Source organism: Formica exsecta, unplaced genomic scaffold, assembly GCF_003651465.1.
Source record: "Formica exsecta isolate Colony F162 unplaced genomic scaffold, ASM365146v1 scaffold750, whole genome shotgun sequence".
Taxonomy (NCBI): Eukaryota; Metazoa; Arthropoda; class Insecta; order Hymenoptera; family Formicidae; genus Formica; species Formica exsecta.
The window spans coordinates 34,979-52,927 of NW_021853518.1; the positions used below are offsets into that span (position 1 = coordinate 34,979).

Consider the following 17,949-nt stretch of genomic DNA (forward strand, 5'->3'; position numbering starts at 1 on the left):
ATTACAACGCAACATAAAATGCGCTGTCATTCATAAAATTTGCTTGCAAAAGATATTCCGCTGGAATTTAAGACTCGAGTATGTTTTTGTCGAGCGGATCTTCCCCAGCGATTTTATTCGCCAGAGATAAATTCCAAAAAGATAATAAGAATCTGTTTATTAGACGAATTATTTAATATATTTATTTTAATGTTGATAAAAAAATGTAGTAATCATTCTATTTTAATTTATTTATTTATATATTAAGAGGATAATTAATAAAATAAATTAATAAAATAATTAATTAAAATAAAAGTATAGAACAAAAAATAAAATTTGAAGTTGTACACGTGAACACTTTGTATTTTTTATTACATGAATATGTAATAAATGTCGGGTATTGTGTATGAGACGTGGACAGCCGGCCGCGTATGTTACTTCCGGTGAATGTGGAACGAAATTTTCACTTTTCCATTAGAATTGAATATAATTGGCAAATTATATTAATGTATAAAAATATATAATTAAATAACACAATGAAAAAATAAAAGTAAATCGATGAAAAATTGGAGGAATATATAATGCAATAATTTATCTATTTATTTAAAGTTACTTAAATATAATTTCTCTGATTTTATATTAAACTTTTTTACAAAAAGATTTGCAATCGAATTTTGAGAAGAAAAAGGATCAAGTTTGGAAAAACTCTCAGGAAAATATCTCTTGGATCTTTCTCCACTTGCTGTCATTTTTTTCTTTTCCCATTGTTCGCGCGATTTTGTATTCGGTGCCCTTAAAATATCGACCGATCATACTCCCGAGTCATCGGCCATTCTTTGTTCACTTATCTTCCTCTTTTCGCGCGCGCGCTCCGAGGATGGCAGTGCACAAAACAGGCTTTAATGCGAGCACCGAGGCAACCTTGACTGGGATTTACCCGCCTGATGGATTCGAGGATGGCGTGCGGTGAGAGCTTCCGACCGTCTGAACGCGCCACCTTGTAACTCATGTTATTTAATTCTAATCAGTCAGTCGCTTACGGAATTAGCCAACGAGAGAGCGCAACCAATTTATAACTCTTAATCGAATGATCGGTTATTAATTACGTTTTTCGACAATTACGCAGGTACTCGGGAATTTTTATCTACCCTTATCATGCGTACATATAATTCTCAATACTTGGATTGAATTTATAATTTATGAGAAATTAGAATCTCGATCCATATTACAACGCAACATAAAATGCGCTGTCATTCATAAAATTCGCTTGCAAAAGATATTCCGCTGGAATTTAAGACTCGAGTATGTTTTTGTCGAGCGGATCTTCCCCAGCGATTTTCTTCGAAAAGTCGGTGAACTTGTCTCTCCAAGAAAATGTTGAAAATTACCGTGATGATTTACTCCAAGATGAAAATTGCCGGGAGACCTTTCCTTAACGACCTTAGCGGCAACATTGCCGCCGACCATTATATGGAGCCTGAAGTATACATATATATATATACTTGTATGTTTTTCGAGTATGTCACGGTTCGCAGAGTCGATACGCATCTACGCGACTGGTCTAATGCTACGAACGATAATATGTCATGCGTGTGGATTATATATCGGGAGGGGCGCGAGAACTTGACACGTTATCACCTGGCCAACTTGCTGGCAGACGTAAGATCATGCATTACTTTTAACTCGCTCGAAATGATCGATAAACGCTCAAGATGAGGTAATTTCTATTTTTACTTACATTCAATATCGCGTTTAGCTCTAAATTTGAACGCCTGTAACTTTATTTTCTGTTTCTTCGTTTAATCGAGAAACATATTCATTTATATTGATTAAAAATCGAATATCTAGGATTAAATATACATGAAAATAAAATAATTTTAAATTATTCTCTTTTTCTCTCAAAATATAGATTTATTCGATATAAATTGGATATTTTAGGAACAAAATTTCCCTCTGACAGCGAATAAATTTAAACTGCATAACGCGTATATTCTTCGGGCGATTCTGCGGGACGTGTCGCACTGTTTCTTCGAATCTATAATTTTTTTATCTATCTGTCATCAAGGTGCAGTTACTATATCTACGGATAATGACATAGCGTCGAGTCTCGTTTGTATTTCTGAGGTAGCTATAATCGTGCAAGGTCCGTCCATAGTTATATTATACACAGTTATGTTCGCACGATATCTCGTCTCTATAGATGCTTTCGGTGTGTGTAAGTCCCTCGCATTATGCAAGACTGACCGAGTATACTACTTATATTACTTCCATATTATTGCTTTCGATATCGTTTGAATAATTTTGATACTAATGATGGGATAAAACGCGCTCGGTTAAATACCAATTAACTAAATCTGGATATATAGATATAAAATGTGTAAAAGTATACATAAAAATGTAATAAATATAATAAATCTCTATTTTGTATTATTGCTAACATTTTAGGTAATAAAATTTAATTTATTAATTGTAAAATGTGGCAAAAGAATTTATTATGCATACAAGTATCAAAATATTTTATTTTTTAAATGACCTAAATAAACCGAGTTTAATCTATAAAGCTATCAAAAATATTGTCTTCTAGGATAAAGACGCCGTTGTTGTCCTCAGAAACCGCGACTCTTCGAAAAGGGTAAACGCGTTAAAGAAGCGATGCTTTTAATTAAAATGCTTAGGGGTTAGAAAGCGTGATGAATGGGATTGTCGATTGTATATCGCTCAGCGCAGCTGCGCCAAGAAGAACTCTATTAATTATTAGACGACACCGAATCCATTATCCAGGACGAGGAACGCGCGACCAAGGTCCTCGAGAAATAGTTTCATATTCGGATATCATTAGTACGTCGCCGGACATTCGTTTCCCTTTCTCCTCTTCCTTCTTCTCAGCGTAAAACAAAGCTAATTATTGGGGTAGGAGCGGAACCGCGTGAGCCACGTGGGTACGATGTCAACTCCAACGTTCCCCAACCGAGTTCATTGAACTATCTTTTATATTTTTTGGAAATGTATTTATATATAGGATGTCTCAAAATCGCTGGATATTCTCTCAAGCACACAAGTATTAAAGAAAAAAAAAAAAAAAACAGTAAAAGAAATAATCAATAGTTAATAAAATATTGAAAATTAAAAGAGTTTTGATGAAGAAATAAATAGATTAGAATATCTTAATTATTAAATATTAATAATATTTATTTGATTATAATAAAACCGCATCTCTTTTTTCAAGCTCTAATTAAAAATGCTCAATAAATAGAATTCAGTCCTAATTAAGAATCCATCTTGATATAAAAATAATAGATGGAAATAAAAATAAAATTCCAGGAATTTCCAACTGTTAGGCCATAAGATGATAATCTACTGAATGATCGCAGGCTATTTACTATCGTACATGTTGATGATATCCTTTACATATCGTTATATTGTCAATTTGTGAATATCGTTATTCTTTATCATTCAAAATACTTTTTTGCATTATATTTTTTTACTTTTTACTGTGAATATATTGAAATTATATGTTGCAGTGTTTTGGAATCTTATTTAAGATCTAAAACGCTAATTAAAATGGTAATGTTTTTCTCATAAAATTATTTCTATCTCATTCTCACATTTTTTTCATATAACTGATGTCTATTTACATATCGATCATCATGCCAGAAGAATACGCCGTAGTGTAAGATACATCGCGAGGCAAAAGACAAGAGAGGCGTCCCGTCGGTTCTTTAGCGACACGCACTCACACATACACACACAGTGACATCTCATTAACACTATTTTCTTAATACCTCGCGATAAGAACTGGTCCTGCTCGCGAACCATTCCGACGCTGTTTCATCTCGCTTTCTTGCGCAGGCCTTGGCGAGTCCCTCGGGGACAGAGAGCGCGAGAAAGGCCGCGCAAAAGGCCGTTAAATATATGTATACCTCGTAAGAATAATAATTATTCCTAAGTACAGGTCTGCGCGAGAATGGCCGCCGCGGTGTCTTTGACGGGCCCGGGAGTATTCCGCGCTCGTTCCGCGTCGCATGGGTACCGTTTCCGCCTCGCCAGCTCTTCAATTAAACAAACAGCCCGTTGCCGGATGCGTATAAAATTTGATTTTGCATATTAATTCCACGGGCAACACCACGAGCTGGCGTCAAGGAATCTGCGGGAGTCGTTAATGATGCAACTTATAGTGCATCAAGCGCGGCGAGAATCGATGGACATTTCGGGTCAAAGGATAAAAATGGAAACGCTCGTTTTAAAGCAAGAAAACAAAATTAAAAAATTTTCTACGTTTTTATAAATTATAAGGAATTTTTATAAGTGAATATAATTTTTTATGATATCTTTTAGTAGAAAAGACTTCTTCAAAGAACTGTAATGGATTCACGATACTTGTTAATTAAGATATAACTTTTGATAATGCATTTAACTTCGGGTGTTAACTTCCACATTTGATCACAAAGGTCCTGTAATTTGCGAAATTTTCTTCTATATATTATTGCTGACTCTGCCGCATATTATTGCTGACTCTGGAACGTTTTGTACGCTCCGTACACTCTTTAAATTGCGATTTTAATTTCGTAAGCGTTTCATTGTGATGGGATTACACGTCATATTGTCTGTTATGATGCGTCAACGGCTTCCACACCCGTGGTGAGCGTTTTAATTAAGCGGACAGCGCGTTATTTAAAAACGAGGTTTACATGTTAATTTTGCAAGTTGCCAATGGCGCGGCATTGCTCCTCCGTATTTGCTTTTAAAAACATTAAAGAATCTGTCAAAGAAAATATTTCTGTAATATTCTGATATTAATTATAAGAGAGAAGTGTGTTACGTTTCTCCTTGATAAAATTTCTGCAGACAAAGAATATTTTAACGGTCACGATTTTAAATTTTCATTGCGATATGTAGGTAACTTGTCTCAGACATGTCGGATAAGTTTATTTTATAATTATAAAACAAACTTATACGATATGTTTGAGACAAGTTACCTATATATGTAATAAATAAATTTTATAATGACATTTTATAATAAAATTTTATAATAACATTTATTTATTATATATATACACAAAATAAAAATCAATATTAATTTTAAAGATAAGATTTTAAGAAAGGATGACAAGTGTCATTTTTCACGGCAGTGGACATTTCGAACGCATTTATTTCCGCAAAAATGTTTACGCCAATGCTGGCTAGTTGGACCACCGTGTAATAGCCATATAGTAGTTGTCATTTACCACTGCCGTATTTACTAAATAACTCACGCACTTTACGCCAATCGGACGGCCGCTCCCGCCGGTGTAAATACTCCAAGTTACGACCTTAGATACGCGTCCTGCGCTTAAGGACACCTCTGGACCGGCGTGTCGGCAGGGTGTCAATTAGACCTGCTGGTGCGCATCGGCAACTTTTAATTATCCAAGTCCTGCGGATGCGGGCCGCCTGTTGTTAACGATTCGAGAAGTGCACGCTGATTCCGGTAATGAAGAGTAAAATGTAAATCCCGCGCGCGCGCATAACGGTCAAGCGTGCCGCGACTTGATTATCGAAGTTAATCCTCTAGAATCGCGTGGCTTGGAACAAAAGCCCGTTGGTTATTGAACCCTTATCGCCATGGATCAGTAAGATTGCTAATTGCCGCGGTGTTTCGCAACAGATTTATTTTTATAGGGCTTTACGATGCGTCTTATCTACGATGTTAGACGGTGTTTCTTCAACGACGGTATCTCAAAAAATTTTAGAAGTCAAGATTGTGTTTTGACGAATTTTCTTTTCATAAGATTGAGGCTGTAAATCTTTTTTATATCGCACGTTTTCGATAAAACACTCTTAAAATACTCTTTTTGTCAAAGAAATACACTTTAAATAAAATTTTATTTATAAAATATAATATAAAACTATTTCAGAAACAATATATTTTTTTATCCATTTATTTTCTTAAGACCTTTTATTTTTAGCATAAAATTGGTCAGAGAAATTATTTTGAAAATATTTTTTTTTACTTTAAAATTATATATTATTAAAATTATTGTTTAAATCCATATATATGTTTCATATATACTATATATGCGATATTTATTTTGTTGCAGCTTAAAACCACCACAGAAGGACGGGGTGACAAAGTCGAATCCTAGCAAGCGACATCGGGAGCGATTGAACGCCGAGCTGGATACACTAGCATCATTACTTCCTTTCGAGCAAAATATCCTCAGCAAGCTGGATCGACTCAGCATCCTCAGACTCAGCGTAAGCTACCTCCGCACCAAGAGCTACTTTCAAGGTAAGGCAAGCTTTTAAAGTTATTTCACAGACACACCATTGCAATTTTGCCGAATATATTCAAGTTTTACGTCTAATTATTACACGTTTCTGATAATTTTTTAAAAATTTATCTTACTCGATCATAAATCTCTAGTTATTTTAATATTATTTTGAATTATTTACGACACGTTTAAAATGTTTATTAATTATTTACGTTTACGTTTAAAATGTATATTAATTATGTGCGCGCATCATTTAATTATTGGCATCTCTGTCATGCCAGCCGAATTTAACTAAACCAGACAATAGAATTATTTTAGTTCATTAATTTATTCTCGCCGTTTGCGTAATGATAGCTAAGATACGGGAAGTATCAAGTTGTGGCTATGAATTCCATCGTAACGCAACTATCTACTTTTGTCAGCACGCGAGATACTCGTTATATCTTCAGGACAATAAGAACCGGAAACAATGCGCGGTCCATAGACTCGCCCATCATTCTTCCACTATCCACCGACTGATAGCTTAATATCAAAATCATGTTTCGTACATTGCACGGGGATAAAATATAGGAACTAAAGGATATAAGATTTTATTCGCGTACGACGAAATAATCAGAAATGGTCTTTGAATTATCAATAACAATTTTATTTAATAATGATATTAATAAATAACGCAAAAAAATTATAAATAATTAAGCCTAGTTTAAAAAAAATCTCGTTCCTTAACGAGTTTTTTTTTCTTTTTTAGTCGACGAAATTTTTTGATGATACTTTATTGCCGTAAATAAAAAGAGGCTAATCGATGTTTCTGTATTCATATAAAATTGATGCTCCTTCGAAATAATACCGTTTGACCGGCTATGCAGAAATTATGCAACTATAGCGGGGGAGCACGCCTTTCTGCACCACCGGTGTGCAATCTCAACTGCAATCGCAATCGGGGCCAATCGAAAAATCGCAGCGGAATAATGGGTAGTAGACGCTTTCATCTTCCTCGCTTTACCATTATTCGTTCTTTGTTTCCAATCTCGCGACGAGCAAAGTGACTCCTGCACCAACGCGAAAAATTGAGCTCATTGATTTTACCCCGAGGATTTACTGGAATGGGTAAAAAAAATAAGGTCGTCTTTGCATACGTCATTTTTTACTATTTTCTTTATTATAAAGAAGAATCATATTAATTTATTTCTCATGAGATATTTCTAATATATGTATAATGATATATACACAAGATTATAATATATTTGCGTGTGTGTTCAAGCGTGTGCTATAAAAATTATTCGAAATTAAAAATACGGTATCGTTCATTAAATATGTGAAATTATATCTAAAGCAAACTTTTTAAATTGTAGATTTTAATTTTGAACATGTCACCTGTCGCAACTTTAAGAATTCGCTATTTTTTGAATCTGTGTTCATTTACATTTGTCTTGGTCACTTCTAAGGATATTTAAGATTTTTTATCAGTTTCAATCACTTAATCGACATTAATTATATTATATGTATATCGGAATTTTGAAAATAGACTGCTAATTTGATCGAGATATACTTGACTGTCGCGCTAAACACGTACACGTACGGCGTTTCCTCCGAAAGGGAGCGACAAGCGGAGGAGGAACGGGTGGGAAAGAATCCATTAACGGAAGAGGTGTGGGCATCACGGTACGGGAACGGCCGATCTTCGCGCTTCGTGAACGAGAGGAAGCGAGATGGCTGATATACCGGGGCGCAATAGCGTATGCAAGGTAATGCACGGCCACGAATCCGGATTGAACGTGCGGAGGAGGACCTCCTCCGTGCTACCGGTCTGTCCGTCTATCTATCTGTGTATATGTATATATGTGTATGTATGTGTGTGTGTGTGTGTTTGTGTGTTACTGCTGCTGTTGGCTACGTCCGCGCGATATCGCGAATCTCGCAGTATATCACCGAGGGTTGCGGCTCTCGGGCTTATACTTAGCGCTCTTGTTGCTGCTGCGTCTCTACGTTGGATGCTGCTGCTGCTGCTGTTGCTGCGATACTGCGAGGGCGAGATTCGCGCGCATTGTTCACGCCGTTTTAATAGGTATTCATTGTCGGGTCTCGGATCTCCCGAAGTCGAAGACTCCCAACGCAGTGTATCCGTCGTCCCCAATCTGTCCCGATATCTGGGAGCCGCCGCGTTCACTTACCGCCCCTTCGTGAGACCTCTGGCCTCCCTTTTCGAGCCGGTCATCTCTTCACTTTCGCGGGATTTTAAATTCTGCGAAGATTGACGCGCTGGTAAAATTTTGGACCTTATCTGACAATGAGATATAGGCTGATATAGAAAATCATAGCTATAAATAAAAAATTAAATGATAAATCGAATTAAAGGAAAAAAATCAAAATAGAAATAATTTAATTTTTAGGCCGCTTAATTCATTTTCTAATCAGAATCAATACAGAAAATAATTATAAAAAAATTGTGTTAATATTATACATACATTCTATATTATTTAAAAAATTTTAATTAAACGTACAAATATTATAATGACACGATGAAAATGGTATAGAGGAAAATTATCGACGAAATTGCAACGCGCTGTCGTTTTAATTCTCAGCCGTATGCTTTCTCGCTCAATCGAGATTTAAGTTTTGAAAATTCAATGACGCCGATGACTTCCGTTTCGCGGTCTTCTCGTCCGATTAAAAAACTCAGTTCGCGCCTCGGCGAGCGTTGCGGCTGTTAATAAGATTAACAGCCCTGCATTTGATCGGCAACATTAATCGGAGTAACACGGGTAGGAACCCGCAGAGGAATCCTATTCCTCCCTTCCCCCCCTTTCCTCGCTCTTCGCGCTATGTAAATTAATTAGGGCCCTCGGTAACGGCGCTGATTTTTCAAGTAGGCACGTGGTGCGCGCCTCCCTCGCCTCGAGGTAGAAAGAAGAAGAAGAAGAGCATGAGAAAGAAGTGAAAGGGGGGAAAAAAGAAGAGGAAGAGGCAGAAGGTGGCGAAGTCGGGGCCCGAGGTGAATTAACCGGGCGTTGAAGAAGCGCGGTCCGCCGAGAGATGGTCCCCGCTTCTCTCTCTCTCTCTCTCTCTCTTTTCTCTCTGGGTCTCAGATAGCAGATCTTCCCCGGAGGCTGCGCCTCCTTCGCCTTTCTCACACGTCTCTTCGAATCCTCCTTCCTCGCGTATAGACTACCGGTCGCAGAGATCCCCGCTCGAATCTCGGCAATTAACCTTACGCCACTTGATCTTATTATTGACAACATCCGCGTCGTCCTCGATTCTCCGATCCAGCGATTTCGGAGATTCTTCCCTAACTTTTCAAATAGAATAATGAAAGAAAAATATTAACAAAGTGATAACTCGAAGCTCATTTATATTTGGCTTGATATTCGATTATTATATAAGCTCGATTAAACGTCGCGACGAGAGAAAGGAGAGGCTTTTACGGGTTCGGGATTTTCCGTATGTAACTTCGGAGAACTTAATGGTTGCGCGGACAGGCGTTAAAAAGATAGTACGCGTAAAGTAGGATCGCTCGCGGAATGCGTGACCAATTATTTCGATGATTTACGACGTCCTTATCGCGCCTAATTGCTGGCAAAAAAAAGATTTATGCCGGAGGCGCGTCACGTATACAATATGTATCTCTCGCGCGTTATTTGTACCTGCGCGAAATTTTTGAAACATCTGATTGTGAGAGAGAGACAGAGAGAGAGAGAGAGAGAGAGAGAGAGCATATTTGGAATGTACTCACAGTGAGACACGAGCGATGTAATGCCGCCGGCAATTACACCGGTGGCAAGACTCGAGAAATTTTAGCATTGCAGTTTTAATTAATTGAACGATCGCTCGTTATGTATATCGTTAGTTAAGGCACATGCGAATGAGGCCATCGTATCTGCGGAAAGAAACTGCACGGTATAATGCCTGCTTCCACGTAAACACGTAAAAGGCAAAGCGTGTAAGTGTTCTATTACTCGGAAGTACAATAATAGAATCGGCACAACGTTCTTTCATATTTTTTGCTTCTTAATTAAGATGCTTCATGCTGAATTTATAAACAGATACGCGATCTCTATCTCTTCATATATAGTTCCCGATATATTACATTTCATTTTCTACATTACAGCTTTTTACATATTTTTTTTTTTTTTTTTGGGGGGGGGGGGAACTTATTGTAAATATACAATTACGAATTTTTTAACTGACTGTCACAAATCTATCATAAATCTAAGCGATAATCTCTGGAAGCTGATCTTTTCTTTTATCTTTTTTTTAAATATTTTACGTTAATATAATGAAAGTAGGGAAAATAGAATTTTACACACACAATTATATATAATAAAATATACGTATATATTGTAATATAATATATACATATAATATCAGGTCTACCGGAAAGTTCTGTCCGTTTTTGGAATAAAACAAAATACAAATTTTTATTACCGTCAATATAATAATTATATATATAATAAAACCAAATTTTTTTTGCTGCCGAAAAGAAATATATAATCATACATGATAGAGAATTAAGAGAAAATATTTTATTTGATTTTAACTATCTCAGAATAAAGTAAAATAAAGTTGAATATATACAGGGTGGCCTCGAACGTTCCAGCCAGACTTTGAGATCTTATAGGAAATTTAATTCTGAACAAAAAATTTCCTATAAACATGGGTCGAAAAATGCTTCCTAAAAAGTTATCGCTCAAAAACCTCTAATGCAAAGGAAGAGCAAAAGGTGAAAAGAAAATGAAATAAAAAGAAAATGAAACTTAATAAATTTTCTGAAGAAACGATAAAAATAAAAAATAAAAATCTTTTTCTTTTATGAAAATAAAATAAATTTTTTTAAACTAATCTAACGCATCTAACAATAAGTAACAAAAGCACTTTCTGTACGTTTGAAACTGATTATATCAAAATCTATGGAATGTACAACAATCATTTTGAACTCATTTGAAAGATAATTTAATTTTCTACAACTTTTGTTTCGGTACTTTTTGTTAAAAGACGCACATTTTCCATGATATTTGGAAAAATGTGTAAAATAATCACGATTTCAGAGGTTTTTGAGCGATAACTTCTTAAGAAAGCATTTTTCGACCCATGTTTATATAAAATTTTTTGTTCAGAATTAAATTTCCTATAAGATCTCGAAGTCTGGCTGGAACGTTCGGGGCTACCCTGTATATATATATTCGACCTTATTTTACTTTATTCTTTATTCTCTTATATATATATAAAAGAGAATATGTGCTTTTAAACGACTATCTCGCGAGATTATTGCGATGGAAATTAAATTGTAAGATGAACACAAATAAATTCTTACAAAATTCCGAATTATCAGGCGCGTGTATGTGCGTATATATATAACGTTATTAAGCGACGCTGGATGTAAACATTCCTCGGAACATACCGAACGATCAAAACAAAGCAGCCCCACCGAGGTCGTTTACGTTTTGGGATCTCAGTCGAGTGTGAGTCTATCTACGAGACGGACATAAATGTACGAATCGGTTTGTTAATTAACGCGATTAATAAATCCCGCGCGATAATTTCGATAACCGACATGCATCGTTTCACGTCACGTCGCGTTGACATCACGTGACGTCACATTCGTCGGATCATCTGATCGTCGAGACGCGTCATTCGCGTGCGAATTCATGACGCAAAATGCGCTGAATCGGAAGTGTCGTGCGAACTTTCGGATTAATTGAAAGATAGGTGACAGTAATTAAAAAATCGAATCTATCGAGTGTCGCATTTAATCGACATTTCATCTTATTTACTATGTTAAAAGCATCGCGAGTGGAATAGCGTCGCGAAAGCGGACGGATTAGAATATATTAGATTGTGTTAGATCGGGTTATCGTGTGGATCGTAGCAATGCGTGTGTATGTGTGTGTGTTCTTCCTCGATCAACTTGCATCCGCGTCGGTGAATATCCAGGACAATGGAGAGAGCAACGACAACGCATCGACCGGTGAGTGAATTTATCGCATTCGCAATTTTGACAAGTTGTCCCTCTGACGTCATTGCGTTTGCTCGTTCGAAATGGGAGCATTTTTGCAATGACATGTGTCACGAATATATTACATAATTACATTCAAGTTGCACACATAGTGCATGAATACGAGGCGAAATTCGCGAGTATCGAAAGAGTTCGTTTCCATTCGCGCTCTTCCGGTTTTCGGTCAACACAGATCCGTCTCGCTGATTTCTCTTCCTCTTTCTCATTCTTCTCTTTCTTTATCGCCATTTCTCTCCTTCTTTCTTGCTCTGTTCTTCCTTCTCTCTTTTTTTTTTCCTCCTCTCGTCGTGTTGTTCTTCCTCTCGTTCTCTGCCAGGTGCGGGGACGAAATGGAAAATGCAAATAAGGCGTAATAACGAGATGTAGTAACCGTATCGCCCGGCTGTATCTCTCTCTCCATCTCGGACTTACGCATCTCTCGGACATTTATGATATGCATTTACACGTGTGTATGATATATTAGCATAGGCGCGCCTACTTATGAGCGCGCTCGTTCGCGCTCGAGCATCGATCGATCGGCCGATCGGATCGTTTAAGGGCCAAGACGCGCGCGCGCGCGCCTTTTTTCGACGGTGGCATCCCCCGTTTGTTCACGGCTTGTACACCGCCTGCGGCGGTTGGTAGATCGACGATTTCGCGATAGAATCTATTCACTAATGATTAATTTCGACGAAAAAGAAATTTTCGCTTCATTGAGATAATCGTTGATATAATAAACTCTTGACGCTTCTTTTGTTGAGAGAACTCTTGAATGAAAATTAAAATATATTTTATAAATCGAGATAAAAATATAACACATATTTTTAAATAAAGAAAACAGATTTTCATTTTTACGCAGCCTTTTTTCGTGTTTATAAAGAGAAAATAATCTGTAATATATAAATTCGTAAACAACGAAGCTTTTAATATAATATTTTTCGAGTCAGTTTTTCGTGTCGTTCACGCGTTATTAAATGAGTAAACGATCCATTCATAATTTAATTATTAATTATGTAGTACGTTGCTATAAGTTGACAGAAGCGTCTTGGTTAATTAACGCAGAGAGTACCGGGCTTTAATACCCTGAGAAATTGCGGCGCGTTGTCAGAATAACTCCGTAAAACTCGTTAATGACAGAGATGCAGAAGATATTTCGCGTGAAACTAACAAATCGGGAGAAAATCGAAAAATTCCGACGATGGATTCGTGTTGAGATAATGAAATGAAAATAGCACAATCTTTATTTTGCAAGAGAGATTTAATAAATATAACAGAGTTTTTATTTTATATCAAAAAATATATTTCTATAATTATACACCGTATTCGGCAGGCATCAAAAAAACAAGGGATAATAACTGATTAATTTATTAATCTACTTATTAATAAATTAATACATTTATAATAAATAATTCCATTATTTATTTAATTCCACAAAAAAAAATTTTTTTTTGTTTCGAAATTAATATAATCATGTTTATATCAAACGCGTATTATAATTCTAATGGCATATTTTTTGAAAATAAAATATACACAGCAGAAATCTATTAATGATTATTCTAGAATATTTAGGAATAATTATCCAAGATTAATTGATTTATGAAGTTAATTTAAAGTAATGAAGATATGAATAATTCAGTCGAGCATGTTTGTTTTTGAATGATTTCACTAGTGACTTGACTTCAGATATTCTTATGTGTCACAGACTGATATATCGTGCGCATATTGCCACCACGTCATGTTCATGTGTGGTACGTTTTGATTAAGGCGTCTGAGGGTAACGAATTGTGTAATGAGTATTTGATGCGCTCGCCCAGTGAGTAATTAGTCGTGCGATATTATTAATGTTTCGGACTAACGTTTTCATCTTTATTCCGACGACGTGTACATGACTGTAGTATTTTCTATACCGCATTCCTTTCGTCCATTCTCCTAATATCTTTCCGCAATATCTAGTATTTTTTCTGCAAATATCCATATAATTATATAATAAAAAGATAATTAAAAATAAAACCGACGTATTAAAATTTAAAATTAAATGCAAGAAAAATTATTAAAAATTTAACAAAGTCTAGTAGTATATAAAATCTTTATTTATTTTGCAAACATCTGAATTAATTATCAGTTGTTATATAATAAACGAAATATGTTGTTGGAAACTTTTTAATCGATTAATTTTGAAATATTATTGTTTGTGGATAAAATGAAAGGGTTAAGAAAGATTGATCGATCGAAACGGCGATCGCCGCCCAATACGATTATTTAATTTCGCCGATTATCTCTGATAAAGTTCATTTTTCACGTCATTATCGCGATACGGTGGCGATGACGGCGGATCTTCGTGATTTTACTGGACATGCTGGGGGCGATGCACGTTTTATAAAGTCGTCAGCAGCTCTCACTTTACTTGTCTTGTCCCAGTCTTTATCTTTCTTTTTCTTCGCGACTCGTGTTCATCCGTCCGTCCGTGCATACCGTCGTCTGTTTGAAAAATGATTCCATTCTAGATCGGAGTCGCGCCTCTCGTTTGCATCTCGATAGCCATCGGCAATCGCGGACGCGAATCCACATCGTATCTCTCGCGTTTATCCTTCGGCGCAAGTTTGTTAACTCGACGAGTAATGGCGTCCATTTTACAGAATCTATCTGTGCCCCAATCTCTCTTACCTTCGAGAGATTTACGTTGATTTTCTTTTCTCGGGATGTGTGTCTCCTTTCGGTCCGAGTTACGAGAATGAGCAGTAACAGATAAGCGATATTACTTTATCACGGTGTTAATCCGCTAGCGAATGCGGCGCTCGAGTGTAAAAGCATCTTTTTTCTTCGACAGCCGTTACACAAATTAACTTCTTGTAAATAAATCTCTTCGGCATCGACTATTCTCGAAATCGTTGTACAGTTAAAGGATGACCGATCTCTTGTAAGGGAACATTGATATGCATTGCATTTCATTTCAATACGAATTTATTAGCATCGATATCACATCAATAACGAAAAATTGAGATGACGACGAAAATCAATTCGAGGATTAATTGGTATTCGCGAACCCATCTTGTTAGCGCGAATTTATCAAAGTGCGTAATTAATTGCTCTATCTTAACTCTTTGGCACATCTAGAAGATTAAAAACTATTCCATCTTGATTTCAAGCTGCTTAGCTGATAGTTATCGCAATCGGGGAACAGAATTCCAGTATATTTCGAATGTAAATTTCCTACATTCATATCGATTGAGCAAAATTAAATGCTGCATTTATTCTCGTTCGTTATCTTTGCGTTTATGCATCGTGTAATTCAGAGTAAATAATTATTTTCGTTATCTCGTCGGAGTATGAGAAATGTTAACTTTTCCAACGTCAAGTTGGTTAAAAATGCTAACGATGATAATTTGCATTATATCTCAAAGATCAATATATAATTATTCAACTCCCAGAATAATTCTTTTTTATCTAAATGTGTGCTCGTTGATAAATAAGATTAATATTTTTGTTTCTTTTGTTATATAGCAACAAGAATTAAGAACTTTGATTTCCATAAATTATAAATTTGTAACAGTTTTACGATTTAGATCTGCGGAGTTTTGGATTAATTTAATTGGGGTTTCTTCCATAAAAGTGTTGAGGTAACAATAGCTCTTAAATTATTGAAAGCGAATGCGTTTCCGCGGATTGAGTTTAATGCAAATAAATAGTCTGATTATGAATTTCGGCGTCGATCGATTCTATCTTAGAGATTTCTCGTTTGTTGTCATCGCCGATTCCGTCAATTTCAGCGAGAGACGCTGAGAAAGTACGTTGAGACATCTGCCAGGTTCAGTAGCCGGCGAAAAACGTCGCGGAGAAGGTATCACGCCCTTTCGATAAAGTGAGGAGACACGCGAAGGGGCCGCGTTTCTTTCAGTCCTTTCTTTCGCAGACGAGAACACGGTACGCTTGCGCGATGATCGGTATCGGTCGGGGACAAGTCCGTTTTGGCAGAGAGAAAGAAAGAGAGAGAGAGGCTGCTGGGAGAAAAATCCGATTTGTTTTTAATCGAATCGGCAACGCGTCAAGTTGGGCCGATTCCGGGCTCGAGACGAAGCAGGCCTCGTTCGTCATCGGTCGGGCCCACCGGACACGCGATACGCATCGCTCATTAACGTCATTATTAAAAATGCGGCAATTAGACCGCGGTCGAATATCGAGATACAGAGAAGATGCCAAACAAAGATCGGCGGCGACCGAACCGGTCGTTTTTGACGCTCGACACCTTTCCTGCGTGACGAGAAGGACGCCGGTCGAGACCGCACGGTGCATTTATCGGCTGGTAATCGCGGCGATAGTGACGTTCGGCGATTGCCGATATGCAGATGACAGCGAGGCAGACACAAAGGTGGAGCGCGAGTTGTATTAATTATATTATTAAGCCTGTCTTGTGTGTCTCGCACCGCTTGTGTCGTTAAACTGCGCTGTCATTTTTGGTGAAGCGACGATCGGCCGGGCAGGAGAAACTCATTCCTCGCCGTTGAAGTCGGTTGATGTTGTAATAATGGCGGATGAGTAAGATTGAAGAATGAATCGGTTTATCTCCGATTAACTCATTTTCTTCGACTTTTCTATATTATTATTTCATCTTGTACGATTCGAAATTAATTATTCTGAGATCCAATTATTATATTTTTGTTTGTGAGAGACAAGTTTTTATTTATAAATCGATTTATAATTTTATTCATCTGCTAACAATACACATGTGTTTCTTTCGACAATAATTACAGATAGACATAAATTATTATTCAAATAATTTTAATTTTTTTCGCTATACTATTTATTCTTTATTCATAAATTTATTTATTTATTTTGATATTACACGAGATAAAATTGTCAGTTACATGAATGAAAAAAAAAAAAAATGCATTTCCAATATAAAAAACCAAGTTGTTAAAAAGAATTATTGTATTATTCATCCTGAAGTTTAATTTATCAAAATTTTGTTCGTCATTTTTAACCGCTTAACGATGAAAAACTTATTATTGCCGCAACATTTCAGATAAGAAAAAATAATTGCCGATATTAACATTGCTTCTCCAATTTTACATTAAATAATAGGCACAATTAAGTCTCGAGCATCGCGATATTATTATGCGTCGGAATTTAGATTGCCGCAGGTGACTGCATCCGCTGTAGTTTCATCGGTCGCGCGATGCAATTGCGGAAACGTTTGGGAGAAGGGAAGCGAGAAATTACAATGCGGGATAAAAGTGAGGAAAATAATTTTTGATGATTCTTTCGCGTCGATCGCCGATCGTGTTCACAGTATCTGTTTATATAACGGCGCTTTGTATGAAGCCGTCACAGATGGTCGCGGGGACCGGGCCCTGTCTCTTTCGCGCGTGGCCCCCGTCACGGGGCCCCGATATATGTATATATATATATATATATATATATATGAATACAAAATACACGGCCTGGGCGGACAGGTTATGGACTCAAAGCCCATATATAGTACATCAGCGGACCTGACTGTCAGTCGCACAATCGAACGGAATCATCGAAAGGTGGTAGGAAAATCGATTGCCACGTAAACCGGCGCGGTCACTTTTCGCGACGGCGGTGCTAACACCTGTCTCCGGATCCTTGTCTTCAGTCAAGAGTGGAATCACGAATCGAACGAGCCTTGAGTCGAGAATATGAGTTAACAGGGCGCGTCATCTTTCTCTCTCTTTGGTGCGATATCGTTGCATTATTAACTCGTGTCGC

General features: G+C 36.7%; 1 protein-coding gene across 1 annotated transcript in view; it reads left to right on the forward strand.

Annotated features, from left to right (window-relative positions):
- Positions 1-856: 856 nt before the first annotated feature.
- Positions 857-17,949, forward strand: part of LOC115243916 (aryl hydrocarbon receptor repressor-like) — a gene marked incomplete at its 3' end in the record, with an annotated part of 76,243 nt that continues 59,150 nt past the window's right edge. The window contains exons 1-2 of the mRNA XM_029821221.1: positions 857-945; positions 6,057-6,247. Coding sequence (XP_029677081.1) covers positions 857-945; positions 6,057-6,247 — 280 coding nt within the window. The remainder of the gene's footprint in view (positions 946-6,056; positions 6,248-17,949) is intronic.